Source organism: Curcuma longa, chromosome 1 (assembly GCF_044706935.1).
Source record: "Curcuma longa cultivar G26 ecotype Majalengka, Jawa Barat chromosome 1, ITB_CL_G26_1.1, whole genome shotgun sequence".
In the NCBI taxonomy this organism is placed as follows: domain Eukaryota; kingdom Viridiplantae; phylum Streptophyta; class Magnoliopsida; order Zingiberales; family Zingiberaceae; genus Curcuma; species Curcuma longa.
The window spans coordinates 6,652,641-6,669,783 of record NC_133861.1 but is presented as its reverse complement, the minus strand read 5'-3'; the positions used below and the strand labels follow the sequence as shown (position 1 = coordinate 6,669,783).

At 34.5% G+C, this 17,143-nt stretch overlaps 1 protein-coding gene across 2 annotated transcripts in view; it reads left to right on the top strand.

Moving 5' to 3' along the window:
- The window catches only part of LOC141845330 (uncharacterized), a 41,230-nt gene that overhangs the window by 22,345 nt on the left and 1,742 nt on the right, over positions 1-17,143 (top strand). For both annotated transcript variants that reach the window (XM_074733405.1, XM_074733402.1), the window contains exons 14-21: positions 733-813; positions 896-945; positions 5,092-5,278; positions 5,372-5,443; positions 10,953-10,992; positions 11,485-11,738; positions 12,757-12,934; positions 13,380-13,591. In XM_074733405.1, coding sequence (XP_074589506.1) covers positions 733-813; positions 896-945; positions 5,092-5,278; positions 5,372-5,443; positions 10,953-10,992; positions 11,485-11,738; positions 12,757-12,934; positions 13,380-13,591 — 1,074 coding nt within the window. The remainder of the gene's footprint in view (positions 1-732; positions 814-895; positions 946-5,091; positions 5,279-5,371; positions 5,444-10,952; positions 10,993-11,484; positions 11,739-12,756; positions 12,935-13,379; positions 13,592-17,143) is intronic.

Here is a 17,143-nt window from a genome sequence, read left to right as displayed (position 1 = left end):
GAAGAATATTAGGAAGAGTATAGGGGAGAAGAGGACTTACCTAAAAATCCTAGATGATTAAATTAGAGTTGCTTTGTTGTTGAATGGATATTGTTGCAATGAAGTTGTGCCAATTCAGAGTTGTTGTATCACTGAATCTGATGTTGAATCAGGTAAAAGTTGAAGTTGTTCCGTCGGGTGTCACCAAGTGCCGTCCACAAGTGATGCCATGTCGTGATGCTAACGAATGACACTGCCATGAGTGATGCCCTAGCAACCTAGCCATAGTTTCACCGTATGATTTTGATTGCGCATATTTTATCGTTTTATGTGGTCATTTGGATCATTGTCCTTGTCATGCGTAGAGTGAGGAAGTCTTGCCATCTTGGGTGTTATTGTGTGTCAGTCAATGGGCTAAAGTGGACTGGAATTGAACAATATTTTATATTGTTATGCAAACAAGGAAAAGAATTAATTTTTTAGTTATAATTTTGAATTAAGATTTGATAATTATTCATTTTTGGTGTAAAAAAGTTGATATTCTTTTAATTTGGTAGGAGATCAATGACTATATTTTAGTTTGGTAAGAGTTCTTTTGATTTGATAAGTGTGTTGGATGGGATTACTGTATTTTGTAAATAGTAGTATTCTTTCCTATTTTGATTGGTATTGAATATATAAAGGAGAGATATTGATTAGCTTTTGAATAATAAAATGTTCTAATTTCAGTTTTTGTGCTTCATATTTTTCAAGCTTGCAATATGCATTGAGAAGAAGAACTCAAGCAATGACTCTGAGAGCACTGAAAATGTGAACCATACTAATGATGAAAAGGTGTACCCACTATTTTCTGGGTTTTTTTTTTATTCTTTGTGAGTTAAGAGTGGATAATAGTTCCCATGAACTTGAAATACAGGTAAATGCTGCAGCTTATCCATCTGAATCTGTGAAAGAAAAAAATGACAGGTAAGATGCAATTATTATCGTCTTGCTTTTAATTTGGTTGTCATAAACCATTTCTTGAGCATTTAGCATTCAGATGCAAGTTGATAATCTTCAAATAATTTCTAACCAAGAAAAGAGCTTCTGTGAAATTAGAAAAATAAGTGTACTTTGCAAACCCACTTTGCTCCAAAATGCATATCCATGGGTTGTAACAATGATTTGAATTTTAATTAGTATCAAAATTTTCATAAAATTTAATTCCAACGTGCTTAATCCAATCACCAATTTTTTATGTGCACTTTCTTCTTATTGAAAATTACTTGGCTACCTCATGGTATTCTTTTGTTTGCATCAGAAAATAGGACTGGATATACTGAATCTTTAATACCTTATAGAACCAACCAATATTGTTCATTATAATTGGATCCCTTCTTTTTGGAGTTCAGAGTTATAAAATTATTAAATGGGAACAATATCCTCTCAGTATTAGGACCATAATTTTTATTCTCAGAAGGGAGGGAGCATTTAGATGGTTTTGTAGCTAGGAGAGGGCTTCTGTTAGTGGCAGAGGAGGGAAAATGACATTTCTTTTCCATGATAATTTGTTTTGGAAATTGTTGAGGAGCAAATTGTAAATAGAATAGTGCTCAACTGTAATATATGAGTCTGAAGGTTATAAATGCAAATGAACAACAATGGCAATCTATATCAAGGTAGAAGAAATATCTAGGAGAATGACAATTACCCTGAAAATTACCATGGTATTAGAGCCTTGCGTCCCTCTTCCTTCCTAGTTCCCATGAGAGAATCTTAACTTCTCATGTCCAATCTGATGTCTTCCACTCTTCCTCCTCTTCTGGTGTCCCCTGACCTCAAATAACTTTTTCTTGCATTGCCTTAAAAGCTTTGGTGTAGAAATCCTTGTGTTCTGTCACATCCACTCCTAGCAGCATGGCTATGGTGTTCCTCTGCATGTTTGCTCCCATGTAGTGAGGTCTTCTTCTGGATTCTCAGGAAAAAAGAAATATCACTTCTCAGAAAAATAAAGAACCAGCAAGTTCTTCCACTATCAAAATGTGCTGGATTTCCAGTCTCTGTTGAATCTGGATGCTCACAATAGGGAAGACGACCTGCTGTCAGCAACACTGCTCATGGTTTTATGTTTTTGGCCCATTTAGAATTGATCTGATTTTTTTTCTTCTGATTTTTCAGAACATATTTCTTCCTGTCCTTCCAGAACAGCTTTGCCTTGGCTTTCCAGTTTTCCAACTTCTTTCTTTGGTTCAACTTCTTCCAGAATACAGTATACTTCTTAGACTTTTCCGTTTCTCCACTGCTTATCCACTTTCTGATCAGATTTTTGTTCCACTTTTGCTTTTGCTGAAAGATTTGCTTCTAGTTGATTTCTCTGGATCTGGGTTCGCCATACTGCTGAAGTGCAGATCTGTCCAGACCAGTTTCTTTTTCAGCCTTCACCTAGGTTCTTCTTCCAGTCGCCCCTTCAAACTGCCTCTTTGATAGCAGATTTCCAGGCATCAGTTTTACAGCTCCAACGAAATCTGCAATTTTCATATCTGTTTTGTGATCTGTGATTTGATCCTTCCAATCTGTGATTTGATCAGTTGCTTTCAGATTGTGTACTTATTCAAAAAATGAGAAAAAAAAATCAGTATGGATCTCTTCAGTCTCTGCATCATGATATGACTAAGAAAAATGCTCATGTTGACCTTCTTGGTAGTAAGCCTTTCAACACAAAACATACTGTTGGTATATCAATTGAGGACTGTAAATCCTTTCTTCAGTTGCAAGCTACTCAAAATGCATTAGCTCAGTCTTTGGCAGCCTTGTTCATGGAGAGCACCTGGAATCTAGATTTAAGAGCTTCTCAGCATAAGTCTAGTAACATTTATCTTTTCTCTGACCTTACATTGCCATCTTATCCTTTCCATGCCACCCTAGCATATGAGTCACTTTATGAAGGGTGTTTGTCTAGGTCACTCATACACCATCTTTGTTACTTTTTTGTTGTTTAATTACCTTTATTTTTATTATATTTGCAATAGGCAAGCAAATTCACTAGTTTTCTAAATTATTCAATAACCTTTGCTACTTACTTTATTTCCATTAAGAATTCATGAACTAAGTATCTGGTATAGGGCAAAGGTCTAGATGAGTATATCATTTGAGACCTAAAGAAGATGGTCCCTAGCCTATCCAATCTTTATAATCTTGAACTTGAATCTTGTTAATTAGGAATTGTTGTTTCTTAGCATGTGCTTTGCACCATATTTCATAATACACTGCTATTTAGGCTACAAGCCATGTCTGTTCAAAGCTTGGTTTTCAGATTCTTCATTACCTTCAATCATTGATGGTTATTCTAGAATGACAAGTTTTTTATTGTAATCAAAAGAATGTTGTTAACTTTTCTATTTTTTGTTTCTATTATGCTGAGATAAGAATTCAATTTGGAATGTTGTTACTTTATTTCCATTAAGAATTCATGAACTAAGTATCTGGTATAGGGCAAAGGTCTAGATGAGTATATCATTTGAGACCTAAAGAAGATGGTCCCTAGCCTATCCAATCTTTATAATCTTGAACTTGAATCTTGTTAATTAGGAATTGTTGTTTCTTAGCATGTGCTTTGCACCATATTTCATAATACACTGCTATTTAGGCTACAAGCCATGTCTGTTCAAAGCTTGGTTTTCAGATTCTTCATTACCTTCAATCATTGATGGTTATTCTAGAATGACAAGTTTTTTTTTTTGTAATCAAAAGAATGTTGTTAACTTTTCTATTTTTTGTTTCTATTATGCTGAGATAAGAATTCAATTTGGAATGCCTATCAAAACTTTGAGAACTGAAAATTCTGCATAATTTTCTTAAAAGCTTTAATCCTTTATTTCTAGCTAAGGTATCATTTATTAATCTTCTTTGTTGTATGCTTCAACAAAATGGTGTTATGAGAGGAAAGTAGGTATCTAATGGAGCCATCTCACTGCGTGTTGGAGTTCCATTTAAGTCTAGGATGATGCCATCTCACTGTGTGTTACCTTATAAATCATGAATTCTTGTATTCTTAATCGTTTTCAAATCCCCTTCACAATTCTTTTCCCTCATAATTTTCTTTATTTACTTCCACCTTTTTTATTTGGATGTACATGTTTTGTTTGTTTCTCATCCCTAGGTAGTGACAAGCTGTCTTTTAGAAAGTCAAATGCTTCTTTATTGGTTACTTTTGCACTGAGAAGGTCATTAGGCTACTTTTCTGAGTTGCAATGTGCCTTTATTTCAACGATATGACCTTTGAATATACTCTGTTCTTTTCTACACATTGCCTACTTTTGAGTCTGTTATACATGTTCTTCTTACTTTACTCCAAATCTTCTTGTCCCAACTCCACTTCTTGTTTCAGTCTTTCTCTGTAGAGATCCAACACCAGTAAGAACTTATAGTCGGAGGCCAACAGTTGAGTTTACTGCGGCTGCTACTAGAGACTTCCTAACTTTACTGACACCATTCCTAGTTCCTGACTTCCTGTTTTATTTGGCTGTTTTGGCATATCTCAAAAAGGTACTCGCAAGTGTCTTTCACATCATATCTTTGATATATCTCAAATGATTTTTTATTACCCAAATTTCATTTCTTTTTCAGCTTCATATTTAATTTCTAAGATTGTTTTAGAGGGATCATCAAATCTAGGATAACCGTGGGTTATGGTTGATCAGATGGCAACCTTACAATTCTAATGATGCTTGGGATCTAATTCCTTAACGATGGGGTTAGGGGTGATGAAGCGGCGATGGTTCCACTACTTGAAGGTCGAGAGATGTCGCGTCAAGAATGAGGGGATGTTGGTGCACAGAATGCTGCATGTTTAGGGATGTCAACCAATCGACAGAGACGAGATTGGTGAGGTTATTCCTAGATGGAAACCCACTCTCATGCCATATTGAGATTAGGGAGAATATTCCTCATGAAATTCTTAGGTAGCCCTCTCTAACTACATCTTCTATATTTACAAATGGGTCCAATTAACCCCATATTTGCCTCTATTGAGTTTAGATACTACTATTCTAAAATTCTCATGTTATGGTCGAGACAACCTGTTTATGGTTCATTATCCACATATTTAAATTACTTAAAAACTTTGTTTCACAGTTGTTCAAGAATTTTTCTGCATCAAGATTCAGAATTATCTTCCTCAAGTTCTTCTGAAAAGCTTACTAACACAGAAGAATATCCTAATAAACAAACAACAAATCAACTACGCAAAGGATCAGCTGGTATTGTAGGTTCAATGATGCTGTTGCGCTCTTGTCAAAAGATGCATGCTCCATACACACAGGTTATCTTTTCATATTGGTTCTTTTGTGCATTTGTATATATCAAAGATTTATTTCTGATGTGTTAAATGTGATTTCCATGTCCTCAATTTTAGGATGCACCAATTATGACGGAAGATATGCATGAAGAAAGGCTGTGTGCTGTTGAAGTTTTTGGTGATGTTTTTGTAAGTTTAGTTTCCATTTCTAACTTTAACTTCTCTCTCTTAGTATGTAAAGTTCTTATTTATTATGCAAAACTTGTTGGTCCACCGGCTGTCCCTTAGACAATTCCTCTACCCTGACCTTGATGACCATTGCAGAGTTGATATTGCAACTAAATGCCATCTAATTTAGAAACAAGGAGCTAATAACACAACAAAATAAACAACTACAGTTGTAACTTAGAACATTATTATTGTTTACTCCTAGATACACCCTTATCATTTCAAAGCTTGAGTCTTGATGCTTTGGTACCAGTTATATCTGTTGCCCATATATTCAGTGTGTAACTTTATCAGAATATTAAATAAATATGGAAAAACTCAAATCTCTAATTTGCTCAAAATAACTCAAAGTATTTTTGATACCTTAAAAACTCTTTACTTCCTAATTATTATCCCACATAGGCCAAATTCAAAGTATATGCGACACAGAAAAGTTCCAGAAGCCATTAGATTTTTGTGACAACTTCAAGTATTAATCTGCTTTTATTAGGAAAGAATTACAGGGCAAGTCATATATCATTGGAAAGCTACACATGTCTAGTTTTTAACAAAAAAACGGTGTTAAAAAATAACATTCCTATATGAAGTTATGGTCATTTACTGAAGTCTACTTGGATAGTGCTACTTAAGAATTTGAAAGGTTCAATCAACTTTTGGTATTCTTGATGATTTTCTTCTTGGTACTTGAAAGCTGATAAGTCTTTAATACCTTTGTATGCTTTTTCATTGTTAAACTCACTTTTCACTCTCAAGGCTTTAGGAAATATAAATCTCATTTAATGCATTTTGACTCATCTTGGAGGATTGTTCCAAGTCTCGCCTTTAAAAGACCATCTTTTGTATTATTGGAAGCAGCATATTTTTTAGATTAAAAAAACATATTGTGAGCTCTTAAGCTTGTTAGAAGATTTATCTTCTTATTATTTCTCTAAACTCTTTAGTGGATTTCCTAGAGTGGTGAGTATTGAGAGTGCCTTGTATTATCTCCTATTTCTCCTACACTTTTTGGTGTCAAGTTGGTATCAGAACTTTGGTTCGCAATGGCTGGTCGTAGAAGACAAAGGTCAAATGGTGATGATCTTGCAACTTGTCAAAGAGACCTTTGTGATATCGAGTTGGATGACTTAAGGAGACAAGTGCAACAACTCGAGCAACGTCTCACCTATGGCGAACCTTTGGAGCATGATGTTGAGGGTCATGATTCGGAGGCTGATTATGCAAATCATGAAATGAGTTTTAATCCATTTCATGGTAATGAAAATGATGATTCTAGTGATAATCCATCTCGGGGTTGAAGATATCGAATGAACAATGTTCGTGAGAAATCTTTTGATTTTAAAGTTGGCATCCCAGATTTTAATGGAAGAAATGATCCTAATGAATTCATTGATTGGCTCAACTCCGTTGAAAGAGTCTTTGAATTCAAAGAAATTTCAGAAGATCGTAAAGTGAAGTTTGTTGCCATCAAATTGAAGAAATATGCATCCATTTGGTGGGAGCACCTAAAGAAGCAACGAGCTCGTGATGACAAACAAAAGATTAAGACGTGGGACAAAATGAAAAAGGAATTGTGTAGGAAATTTTTGTCGGATAATTATCGTCAAGATATTTTTTTTCTCAAATATCATAATCTCAAGCAAAAGAATCTGTCTGTGGAAGAGTACATTGTTGAATTTGAGAATCTCATGATGAGACGTGATATTTTAGAGCCGGAGGAGCAAACTATCGCTCGTTTTCTCAAAGGACTTCGATATGAGATTGGAAATGTTGTCCAATTGCAACTATACTAGACTTATAATGACGCATGTAAGTTGGCTCTCAAGGTGGAAAAACAACAAAAAGATTCAAGTCGATTTGGTGGTCGTTTCTCTTCAAGTGGTGGTGCTTCTAACCAAGGGACTGCATCTACTTCAAAGAACACATCAACATCAAGAGGCAAATCAAAAGGCTGTTGCAAGCAAGGAGAACAATGCAGGTTTTGTTAAACCAAATGGTCCTAACAATCAAAAAACATGTTTCAAATGCAAAGGTTTTGGACACTTTGTTGCAGATTATCCAAATCGCAAGATTATTACTTTTGTTGAGGAAGAAGACGAGGAGAAACCTTATGAGGCAGCACCTATCTACGATGAATCCAATGAAGACGGAGAGATTACTTATGAAGATCATGGAGAATCTTTGGTGGTACGACGTAGCCTCAATGCTACTTATGTTGAAGATCAGTCATGGCTTCGCAACAATATCTTTCACACTAGGTGCACTTCTCATGATAAGGTGTGCAATGTCATCATTGATGGAGGAAGTTGCAAGAATGTTGTGACTACTACGATGGTGGAAAAGATGAAATTAAAGACCGAAGATCATCCTCAACCTTATAAGCTATCATGGCTTCGTAAAGGTAATGAGTTGAAGGTCACTGAAAGATGTCTTTGTTCAATTTTCTATAGGCAATAAGTATAAAGATGAAGTTTGGTGCGATGTTATTCCTATGGATGCTTGTCATTTGCTTTTTGGTAGACGTTGGCAATTTAATAAGAAAATTCATCATGACGACTTCAAGAACACTTACTTTTGTTAAAGATGATAAGAAGATTATTTTGGGGCCAACTTTGATGGAAAATGTTCCTAAACCCTCAAAAGGGGATGGAAATAATTTATTCTCCAAGTCTCAAGTTGAAAGGGCAATTTGTGAATATGTTGAGGCATTTATGTTGGTAGTTTTGGAAGAAAATGAAGAAGGTTATGCTGTCCCTTTTCAAGTGCAGTCTCTTCTCCAAGAATTTCAAGATGTGGTGCCTAAAGAAATTCCCTCGGGACTCCCTCCAATGCGAAATATTCAACATTGCATTGATTTAGTCCCTAGTGCTTTAATTCCAAACAAGGCAGCCTATAGGATGAGTCCTAAGGCACATGAAGAGTTGCAAAGGCAAGTTGAGGACCTTTTGGCTAAAGGTCTTGTCCAATAAAGTAAGAGCCCATGTGCTATCTCGGCCCTTCTTGTGCCGAAGAAAGATGGTTCTTGGTGCATGTGCATTGAGTAGAACGGTGAACAAAATCACTATCAAATACCACTTTCCTATCCCCTGCCTTGATGATCTTTTCGACCAACTTCATGGGTTCAAGATTAGTTCCAAAATTGATCTTCGAAGTGGCTATCATCAGATTCGCATGAGACTGGGAGATGAATGAAAATCAGCCTTCAAAATAAGGGATCGTCTCTATGAATGTTCTAACCCGGAAGAACATTTGGAACATCTTCAACAAGTTTTTGAAGTGCTAAGGGAGCAAAAGTTGTATGCTAACTTGAAGAAATGTTATTTCCTCACCAATAACGTGGTTTTCTTAGGCTATGTTATTTCCTCGGATGGCAACAGGATGGATGAGAGAAGCTATTCTAAGTTGGCCAACTCCTAAATCTCTCCATGATATCCGAAGTTTTCATGGCTTAGCTTCATTCTATCTCAAGTTTATTAAAAATTTCAGCACTATTATTGCACCTATAACTGAATGTTTGAAAGGTGGCAACTTCAAGTGGACGGAGGAGGCACAACAAAGCTTTGAACTTCTTGAAAGAAAGGTTACAGAATTTATCTTCTTGTTATTTCTCTAAACTCTTTGGTGGATTTCCTAGAGTGGTGAGCATTGAGAGTGCCTTGTATTACCTCCTATTTCTCCTACACTTTCCGGTGTTAAAATGTAACCATATAAAATTAATACAACGTATGGTACTATAATAATCAGCAATCTAGAATACATCATATATATGTAGCATGCATATAATTGAAACAAATGTTCCAAGTAACACCCATATATTCACACCATACCTTACAAAGTATTTCACAATCACAAGATGACCACAATTTCATTTTTTGTATATTATTAATATTACTTTGTATGCTGCATATATGGCCCCACAAATTGCATATGCATAGGTAGTGTGGTCTCATATATCAGATCCAACTGAATATAACATTGGATATATGGGATGTGCTGCAGATGCCTATGCAGTAACCGTGTAGGTCACTTTTTAAAACCATGCTATCAAGTTATGGTAGTCATTACTAATTATGGATGTGATTTCACATTTCAAGTTTGGATTCTATCGTTTTGAAGTTGTTACATTACTTCATGATGGGAGAATTTTCAAATGTTTATTTAGATCAAAATCTAAGGAAATTGAAGATGCCAGCTACATAATTATGCTACAAGAAAAAAATAAGCAAAGTTTGTTGGAAGCAGTTGCAAACTGAAGCTAGGGTGATTTGTATGCAACTTCTACGAGATTAATTTTGAAATCTTTGAGATCTGAGACTTGCAGAAAATTGAGTTAGGCTTGCAAAATATCATAAGTTTGCCAGAATATAGTTTGATAGGGTAAACAACAATATGAAAGTGTGGAAGTAAATGCTATAATTTTATGGAAGCAATCAGAGGGAACTGTATTTTAAATAGAGTTGAGAGCATGGTTGATTGAAGGATCAAGATTATGCCAATAAGAATGAAGCAAATTCATGCAAAATGTTGGTTTTCACAGCTCAGTCACCCATATTCTGTGTTGATTCAGCACTGATGTAGTATCCAGGCTAGGAGTAGACTAGCACCAAAATCGAGATTAACATTGTATCTAGGAAGTTAATCAGTGTTCCAAGAGTTATTTATTCTTTCTGTCTTAAAAACCTCTTTTAGTTTTAGTGTGGTAAAGCAAAGAATATATGGTAATCAATTTATATGGAATAATTGATACTTGTTTGGCTATCTCAACATTCATAACTGACTTAAATATTGCATGTCTAGATGATTTCACTTACTTTCATCCTTTCCTATCACCAATGGTTTTACCACTTAATTGGAATTCTATCCATGAACCTTCTCTGCATGACTTAATTGAAATTCTATCCACCTGCCACATGAAAGGATTCCATGAATGATGGGCTAGTATTTTGATTTCAAAATAATAACCATCAAAATTTTGCAGAGTTTCTGGATGGGAAAATACCCTCAATGTAATTTCCTAAATATGGAGAGAGGCATGCTGAAGCAAGAGTTGACTTAATTTAAATATCTCTGTTCTGGTATAAAGGCATAATGTTTTATTTCTTTGAATTCTACACATGAAAGGATACCATGAATGGTGGGCTAGTATTTTGATTTCAAAATAATAACCATCAAAATTTTGCAGAATTTCTGGATGGGAAAATACCCTCAATCTAATTTCCTAAATATGGAGAGAGGCATGCTGAAGCAAGAGTTGACTTAGTTTAAGTATCTCTGTTCTGGTATAAAGGCATATTGTTTTATTTCTTTGAATTCTACTCATGCCAAGTTATTCTAGTTAGAACTTATTTGAAATATTTTATTTCATAAAATTACTTTAATTTTTTTTATGTTTCATATTTATTCTGTAAATTTATCAAGATCTTAACCATTTGATGCATGAGAATTTTGACATATTGTAAATTCTTGTGTACAGAGGTTCTCTGGTCAATTGGAAAGAGATATCCTCTCATCCGGTATGATTTCTGTAGCTTTTCTTTGGTTCAGCGATTTTCTTCTAGTTATTGATATTCATGTTTATATTTCTAAATTAGTTTCTTTTATTTATTTTCAGTTCCTTTTGTATGTTTATTCTTTTCAGTTTGGAATGAAGTAAATGTAGTTCATTGATATTTGATAATTGATTGCAATTTTGTCTTCTTCACTTTTCATGATAAGCTGTTTTTTTTTTCTAATTTAATATCCAATGTGATATGCTCTTTTTTGGGACAGTAGCAATGAAACTATGTATCCTTTTCATCCTTTTTGAGTCAGCTTCATAATCATTTCTCTCTGTATAGCTTTCTGCACAGCAAAATATGTTAAGCTTAAATCAGTCAAACCTTCTGGTGTTCCTTTTATTCTACTCTCCCTACTATTCTTATCTAAGTCACTTTGCCCTCCTAGAGAAAGTATGTATAAATTCGAAATTCATGTATGGATTTTAATATTTCATGTTGCTTGATTAGATATGTCGGCATTCAAGGCTGCAAACCCAGATGCAGTGTTTGAAGATTTTATCCGGTGGCATTCACCTGGTGATTGGGAGGTTAATGAAATGGAAGGACGTTCAGGTGAACTAAATGACTGGCCTCCACAAGGAAAGCTTTCACAACGTATGTCTGAACATGGGAATTTATGGCGGCAGATTTGGAATGCTTCCCCACCTTTGCCTGTTTCTGAGCAGAAGCCGCTTCTTGATCCAATTCGAGAAGGAGAAAAGGTACTTATTCTATTGAATATCAAGTACTTGCTAAAGTTTTGTTTTTATTTGCACCTTCATTAAAAGAATCTTACTAGGGAGACAGATTGGTTTTTGTTTTCTTTTTAACTTTCTACCATTAGGCTCTTCTAATCCAATATCTAAAATTAGATTGTTCATTGTTGAGCTTCATGTAATATATTGTTAAGTTACTCATTTATGCATTGATGTAGATTATAGCCATTGTTTGTATGGTACATGTGTTTGCAGAACTGCTGCATATGTTTTGCACCTTCTCAAGAATATGCAGGTCATGTCTTAATAGCTTAAACTTTTAGATAAATGTTCATAATTGGCATACTCGAAGTCTGAGTGAACTATCTTATAGTCAGTATCAATTTGTAGCTTAGTTAGCATTTGAAGCTTATAATATACTAGAGTTGTTAACCTTCATATTGATGTTATCAGAAGCTTTAATCGCACTTCGAACCACTGATACTTGTCCTAAATAATGTTATCAGAATAAACTATCTTATAGACGGTATCAATTTGTATCTTAGTTAACATTTGAAGCTTATAATACACTAGAGTTGTCAAGCTTCGTGTTGATGTTATCAGAAGCTTTTGTCGCACTTCGAACTACTGGTACTTGTCCTAAATGACTTATATTCTACATGTTTCTCTTATGTTCAAAGTTCAAACTACATAATATTTGTTGTAGGTTTGTGGGTTAAGATCTTTTACTTGCAAAAATAAAAGGAAGATATTTTTGTCAATTTATAGAGTAGATATCCAGATTATGAAATTGCTCCAGGAGCTCTGAGTTTAACACATGTTTAGGTATGTGTTGCACAAATGTATTTTTATGATGTGATTGTGGGTGCATTTTTTTCACCTTATGATCTGTATGCTTTTAGTGTGTTCAGTGAGTTTAATTGCCATTATAGCCTGTTCTCCCTGTCATGGATGAAACCAAATCTAGAAAAAAAAAGTGTGTAATTATGCAATATGAATTCCAGAATTTTGATGCTTTGTGCAGATACTCCATTACCTTGAAACTTTGAAACCACATCAGCTGCTTGAGCAAATGGTTTGCACAGCCTTTAGAGCATCAACTGACATTCTGAACCAGACTTTATATGGTGATTTCAAACTTATGAAAACAAAAGTTGATCAGATTTATCTTACAATATCATCAATTTTGAAATATTTTCAAGGTATGTGATATTGACTCAAGGGGAAAATTTACCTTCCAACTTGTAAACTATAGACTTACTGGCAATTTGGTCCCTAATTTAAGTTCAAATATTAATTATCTTTCATTACTAATGTCTGTCTTCAATATCTTGTAAAATTGATAAAAATGATATGATATCCTGAAAATCTAATGACAACTTTTTGCTGCCTTGTGAGTAGTTCACATCTGCAGTAGTTGTCCTTTTACGTGCAATGGTTTGGATGGCCTATTTGAACTCCTTTATTGTGGCTCAGAAACTATTATTTGACATCTCCATTGTTGTCAATGACTTGTAGCTTGATTAGGTGAACTCCATACACCATCTGCTTGACTGTAATGGTTGTTATCCATTTTAACTACACTACTTTTAGAATTAGCGAAATGGAACACATGCAACTTCCAATTCTGAGTCTTCTTTTTTACAGCAAATCATCTTCTTGAGAAGGATGAATTGATTGGCAACTTGAGACAGCTTTGTCATGTATATGAGCACATGGAGAAGCTGCTAATCCTTGCAGCTTCAGTCCATCGTAAGTTGCTAAACGCCCCACGACTTTCAGAAGCAGTGTTCAATGACTGTTTTGCATTTTACCTACCCAAAATGGGTAAAAATTTAGAAAGCATATGCTATGATCAGGTACTTTATCTTTCATAATAAAATTACATGCTTTCTACTTAGTTGGAACACATTTTATGCTTACCTTTGTCTTTCATGATAAAATAACATGCTTCCTACTCAGTTTGGTTGGATTTTTTCATTGTTTCAATTGTCTAGATCATGTTTAATTGTTTTCCCCTTAAAATTTTCATAATGCTGATTTAATACAATCATTTTGATACTTTCTAAACAATACATGTAGATCTTGTGTTTGAAACCTGCCTTGAGAGTTGTTTCTAAATTTTTGGTTGTAGTGTTGCTTTCATCATTTGGGTGGAGTGTGTCCCTTCTTAAAGGTGCCAATTAGCTTAAATGCTAAGACCTTTGGGTGTTGTTCCCAATGTTTCGGGTTTTAATTTACCATAATTAGTTGATCTGGGGTTTACCACTTCTTGCAAGATCCAGTTCATGTAGTTAGTAGAAGTTTGGGGAGTTCTTGATTCATTTTTCAACATGATAATAGATCATTACACATTATGTTACTCAGACTCTAATAGGTGCAAATCTAAGTGTCTAATGTGATTATTTCTAAATAATTCTTGGTCAGAGATGCGATTAATGTCGGTCTCTAACTATCATATGGTGTGAATATGATGAGAGTATTTGAAAGAGACCAAATATTATGGTACATGCACCATCTCACTAAGTTCCCTTGTCTTAGGATTAAGTCAATATGGCAAGTGTATCCTCTTAACCTCTTGCTTTTACTTTAGGAATAATCTCATCTTGTACCTATATTTTACATGTTTAGCATCTTTTTCCTAGACTTCAAAATTACCAGATTTCTTATAATTTACACCCAAATTAGATTTTGTTAATCAAATAACAATCAACCAATAGTCATGTGGATCATATAGTGGATAGGTTGCAAGAGACACGTTAGATAATTAGAGAGAAAACAGTGCATGACATACCTAGTCTTGTGCGAAAATCTTAGATTGAATTTCCTATGTTTATAGGCTTTAAATACTTGACTTTAACTCTATTCGGTAAGATAATAAAATACCTAATTTTAACATAGTATTAGAGAATACCCCTTCCATTTTGCACCACAATCTCACTTTCCTCGTCACACGCATCCAACCATATTTTAGGTTATTAACTCAAATGATGTTTGATGTTCCTCTTGTGTGCGTGCATCCCTTTAAGCTTCTCTCCTCTCATCCCTTCTTTTTGTTCAGGTTTACCATATAACATTGAGCAATTGCATAAAGATAATAAGGCTTGAATATGACATTTAAAACAACTATTAAAGAAATATGTCTCCTTGGCAAAATGTCTCATGCATAACTAGATATAAAACATAAATAAATTTAAAACAAGATATCCATTCAATATAGAAATACTTTGCTGTTCTCTGAAGCAAGTAGGATGAACTGGTTATACATCATCGTTTCTCCTTGAATCTAACATTCTGAAGCAATAACAAGAAGAATTTCAAGTTCCAAATTCTTATCTAGCTTAGATAATTTGTAGTGTCATCCACTCAATTACTTTCAGATTCTACAAATACCATTTCTATCAAATGTTTACGCTCGAGTACTTCATATTACCCCTCCACCCAGAACTTTCTCATCTTCATGTAAGGCAGTAGAACTCATGCTATTAGACAAGGTTTGGGAGGTTGTAGGTGTGGAATTGGATATAGCTCATATCCACCTTGTGTCCACTACAATCACCCAATCATCATCAGATCACTGCAAGAATAAGTTCGACCACCTACAACACAAGTTGCTACACAAGCAAACACAACTTCATTATCTTCTAACTCTAGACATACACCCACAATAGTGTCTGAATTTTGCCAAATATGAACAATTTTAAGCATTACTCTAGAACTTATATAGTTCATTCAATTTTGTTACAACTATCTCCACTCTTAATAAAATTTCCATAGTAAATCCAAGACTTCCCAACTACATGATTGAGGTGCACCTTTACATATGATGTAATTGTGAATTGTTCTGCACTTATGTTTCTACTCACCTTTCTCTATTGTTAATGATTCAGTCTACTACTTAGATGACCAACTCTATTCCAATGTTCATACTATCACCAACATCATCCCATACAAGTGGCATTATCATCTTGGCCATTGTATGTCTAAAATAAAAGAGTTTATAGTCATCCACCTTCACTAAAAGTTCTAATGTGAAGCATGTGAGCTTGGTAAGCACTATGTATATCCTTTTCCTCTAGTACTCGTAAGAATACTTCTCCCTTTGGCCTAGTTCATTGTGATTTGTACTGCGAACTCATTCGGAGGTCCTTGTTGTATTTAGTTTTTTTTACAAAATAAAGACAGTTTTCATTTCTAGAAAAAATGTAGGCACTATTATTGCCCTTGTATACTTGTAATTAACCATGTTATGCTTCACAATGCATCGTCCACCAAACTGTGCACACGTCTTTTGATACAATGGTATCACTGAATGCAAAAGTTACCACCTACTTGATATTACATGTATTGGCATGTTTGATATGCATGTGCCCCCAATATTGTGGAGATGTTTTAATCTCATGTTATCTCATTCATCATGTCTCTTCTTCTATGCTTGAAGATAAAACTGTTCTCTTATGTCTTTCTCCTAAACAAATCTCCTTTAGTATCAAGGGTCTTTGCTTGTTTATATTCTTGGACCTGGACATGACAAACATAGCCCTAGATCTATTCATGACATCTTCTTGGATACTCTTGAGCTCAAATGGGCTTCAAGTTTTATGATCTAGTATGTCTACTAATATACACTTATAGACTATTATATTCCTTTGGCTCTTCATCATCACCTTTTAAAATTATACCACTTCTATAATCAACCTCATTCCTCTCTACCATGAAAGTCCACATTAGAGGTGTATCATTGGAATAGAAAGGTTATTTCATCAAATTCTTAGCCTCCACCAGTGATCTCTAACCATAGATCCTCCAATCTCTGATCCACCTTCCTCTTTCATTTACTTACCTATTTTTTTCTCAGAAAAGCTATGCATATTTCCACCATGCAACCTCCTGGCAGCTTTGTTTCCTTCAAGAATTTAAGCGCATGTTTTTTTTCAAGTTTGCTATGTCATTGTCATCTATCAAGATTCTCAAACTTAGCAATCCTAATGGAAACAAGCTATGGATGAGCAGATGTTTATCCTTCAATCATGATAAAAATGAGAATTTGTTTCTCCTACTTAGACTGTAGAACCTGTATTTGTCAATGATTGTTTATATTTAAGCATCTCCTTAAATGCCAATTTGACCATTGTAATCCAAAGGATGCACAGACTAATGTTGTAGACTATTTTAAGACTCTCCTATGTGACTCGTCTCAATTAAGTTTGTATACATGTTTTCCTAGTAGTCAAGAGTTGACAATTGACAGGTCTATCAGATGAATATGAAAAATGTTTTTCTCTATTTGATGATTGTCTTAATACAGTTTATATCATGCGACCTCCAGCACATGTTGCTTGTAGGGTGACTAAGGTATTAGATATGTAGGCTTAAAAAGACAAATTACAATCGAAAATAAAATACTTGAA